At 42.6% G+C, this 3,683-nt stretch overlaps 1 protein-coding gene across 1 annotated transcript in view; it reads left to right on the top strand.

Moving 5' to 3' along the window:
- Nucleotides 1–1,302: 1,302 nt before the first annotated feature.
- The window catches only part of LOC102470306 (putative neuroblastoma breakpoint family member 5), a 6,480-nt gene continuing 4,099 nt past the window's right edge, over nucleotides 1,303–3,683 (top strand). Inside the window, exons 1-2 of the mRNA XM_006153862.3 lie at nucleotides 1,303–1,836; nucleotides 1,936–2,148. Coding sequence (XP_006153924.1) covers nucleotides 1,971–2,148 — 178 coding nt within the window. The 5' untranslated portion in view covers nucleotides 1,303–1,836; nucleotides 1,936–1,970. The remainder of the gene's footprint in view (nucleotides 1,837–1,935; nucleotides 2,149–3,683) is intronic.

Below are 3,683 nucleotides of genomic sequence, written 5' to 3'. Positions count from 1 at the left end.
CTAGAGCTCTCAATCTAGGAACCAGCAAGTCTTAAGAAGTGTAGTATTTGTGAGTTCCTTGCAGGAAGCAGCCAATGCTAGCTGGGGGTGACCTCAATGGTTGCCGTGGTCCACTTTCCAGTTATTTCCAACAGCTAGATGGCCCATCCAAGGTCAAGGATTCCTGACTTCTAAGAATACAAATGACGCTACTCTTAGGGCTTTTTCTGCTCTGTTACCACTATGGCTATATTAACTCATTATCAACTTACCCAGAGAAAACTGCTGATAGCAGACATCACTATGTCCTGGCCAGCAAGAAACATGAAGAGTCAAGTAATTTTCTAATTGTGGTCAGAAGTTTCTTAAAAGTCTTAGGTACATCTCAAAACCAATGTGATAACCCAATGTATTTGGATGATGGTGGTGAGGATATGGGTGGCAGAGGCCAATTCTCAACAGTGGTCGATCTGGTCCCACTTCTTCATGGTGATATGAATGCTCAGTGACACACGTTCCCACTGCTTGCACTCTGAACTCAGGTGAGTCAGCAGCAAAACTGAAGACACTGGGTCACAGGGGCACTTCTGAAATCTCAGCCTCACAAAACCCAGGTAGGTCTGGATGACAAGAAAGTGAGAAAGTCAACAGGGGACCACTCTTCCCTACTTGCCTGTCTCTTTTCTCTTATTCTCAGCTTCTATGTTACTGAACTCCATTTCCCACACACACTGTGTATCATTGTTACCCCACATTCATAATCTTGACCTTACATAGTCTGTTAGTGGAATTCAACCTCAGGTCAATGGTGTTAGGTCAACTCAACATATTGATATGTGAAGTAAGTTCCATTAAAAATGTGCACTTAATCCTTGATCTGTTCAATATGTGAATGAACTGAATAGAAACACACAAAAAGGGTACAAATTACAACTATTCCCAAAGCAGATGGCTACTGTATGTACTAAAGGATATGTGCATAAGGTAGTTTAATCATATCAATATCTTGGAAAGAGCACTTGTGGAGCTAGCATGAAATTCCAAAGTAACAAGTATGAAACACAGTATTTAGTGACACTGCAAAAAATAAAAATAAAGACAAGCCAATGTAGAGGAGAAGCTTAAGAAGTAATGATGTATAACCTGATTTAGTGTGAATGAAAAGCCAACAGCTGCTTAGCAAGAGAAATTAAAGTAAATTTAAAAATGAAAGACAAGAAGAATAATAAAGATCCCAAGAGGAGAATGGAGGAGAAGGGATTGCAGCATGGCCATCCCCCCTGGGGGGTGGTTTCTTGCTTTCTGTTTCTGTATCTCTCTCTCTCTGTCTCTCTGGTGAGCGCACACGGCCTATAGTTTCCAGTTGCCAAACTGACTAGGAGAGGCAGGTCTGCCCCACACACTGACCTAGCTTTGTCTGGGGCCAATGACCTCTCCAAAAAAAGAAAAAGAAAAAGAAATTTTGGGGTGATCTCTTGAAAGGTAGTAAGGAAATAAATCTTGAGAAGTTATTTCCACCTTTGTTATTTTATGTTTTGTGAGTACTGCTGACAGAAGCTACTGAGATTGGATCCCTATATCAGTGATGCCCTTCAGAAGAGACCAGGTGACCTTGTGGCCAACATGGCCTAGGTGATTGGAAGGCAAGGGCTCCTAAGATTCCATGACACCCCCCACATTTTAATTCTGTTATAGCAACTGCAGGCTGTTACCTGGCACCCTGAGCCCTACCTCCCTCACTCCTGTTGGAGTTTGAGCAAGAGATAGTATCTCAGCTCTGAGCTCTGGCTCTTGAACCTCACTTTTGTGATAATAGTTCTCAAGTGTTGTGGAGTGTTGCTCAACTTCTTCACAATAGTAAGTTAAGATTGACAGTTACTGTCATCCCTCATTCCTCATGAAGCCTGTTTGATTTAACTTGTGAACTGATGATGTGATTGGATTTCTTCTCCCCAGTCTCTGATTCTGTCTCTTCTGCCACAAACATCAATATGGCAGTATCCATCAGCCCATTGTTTGACCCCAGGGCAGAAAGGAGTCTCTTAGAGGTCAATCAGCAGTTGTGTTTCCAGCTAGCAATGAGTGAACAGCAGTACCGAGATCCAAAAGAGAAATTGTCTACAGTGGAGGCTGCTGCCAACTCCCTGGCCAACCAGCTGCAGAAATACAGTAAGCTTTCTAGGTTCACCATCATCAGTGTATTAAATGATTATGTGTGTACTCTCTGAGAAAATATAGATATGATTCTTCTCTTTCTCATCATGATAAATTGTATTCTGCCATCCTCCTAGAAAAGAGGAAATGAGAATTTCCCCCAATTTTATGATTTTAGGAAAACTTTTGTAAGATCTTAGTGAATTCCAGGATGGGGCAAGAGCTTTAACCCCAGTTACTCATTCCTGTCACATGTACAGAACTGTCCGTTGTCCTCAGTGGCAGGGGAAACCGCTTTTTATTAGAATGCTCTCTGCACTCTACCAGAGCCTACAGATACATACCATGGCTGTTGATCTAAATATCTGGGGCCAATAAACTTCCATCTAAGACTCAATTGAGACCCCTTAGGAAAAGCACTAATTAGGTTACAGTGGGAAACCCAGGGTGGTACTCCAAGTGCCTGCTTTAAAGGACTATAAAGATAAATGTGATGAAACTGAAGCATCTGTATCTTTAAGTGACACCATCCAGAGGTACTGCCCTGGTGAATGGGAAGTCCTACTTTCTGAAGCATGGAGTCTTTTTCCTATGAAGACAAAGTCATTTGTAATGCCCTGGTGATATTAAGGGTGCTTCTGGGCATAGGAGAGAATCTGTACCCTCAGTCTCTCCCTGACCTTTAGGAGATGCAGGACAGCCAGACAGTCCAGGTGGACCTTGAGGGCCTGAGCTAAGAGACACATGGCACTGAGGACAGGGGCAAGTGGAAAAGGCCATTGGCCCCAGAAAAATCTAGGTCAACATGTGGGGCAGACCCTCCCCTCCTAGTCAGTCTGGCAATTGGAAGCTCATTGGCCTGTTCAGTAAGAGAGGGCTGCAGTGGGTGAAGGCCTCACAGAGATGGGCATGTACATAGCAGGGTGATTATAAGAAATTGGGCCAACTCTGATCCTTAATAGACAGGTGGAAAAGGCCATTGGCCCCAGAAAAATCTAGGTCAACATGTGGGGCAGACCCTCCCCTCCTAGTCAGTCTGGCAATTGGAAGCTCATTGGCCTGTTCAGTAAGAGAGGGCTGCAGTGGGTGAAGGCCTCACAGAGATGGGCATGTACATAGCAGGGTGATTATAAGAAATTGGGCCAACTCTGATCCTTAATAGACAGCATTTTCCTTCATTTATTTTTTCTATTAAATTATTGTGGGAATTTTTTAAAACTTAAAAGCACTTACAGAGGTAACTATTGAAGCCAATTAGGAAAGCAAAGAAATGTGGTTTTGTACCAAAGATCCCAGAAGGAGACTGGAGGAAAAGGGATTGGGGCATGGTCATCCCCCTGGGAGTAGGGGGTGACTTCTCACTTTCCCTCTGTTTCTTCTCTATACCTGTCTCCAGCAAGTACACATGCCTTAAGGCAAAAACCTCTGAAAAATTTAAAAAAATATATTTTATACTAAAAAAAGTTTAAAACAAAAAGAGTAAAAGAAAATCTAAAAAAAAAAAAAAAAAAAAAAAAAAAACTTTTACACGGCCCACCACTGGCAGGAAA

This window comes from Tupaia chinensis, unplaced genomic scaffold (genome assembly GCF_000334495.1).
Source record: "Tupaia chinensis unplaced genomic scaffold, TupChi_1.0 Scaffold000390_1, whole genome shotgun sequence".
Taxonomy (NCBI): Eukaryota; Metazoa; Chordata; class Mammalia; order Scandentia; family Tupaiidae; genus Tupaia; species Tupaia belangeri.
Note: the sequence above shows the minus strand (reverse complement) of the source record. Positions and strands in the feature narration are given on the sequence as shown.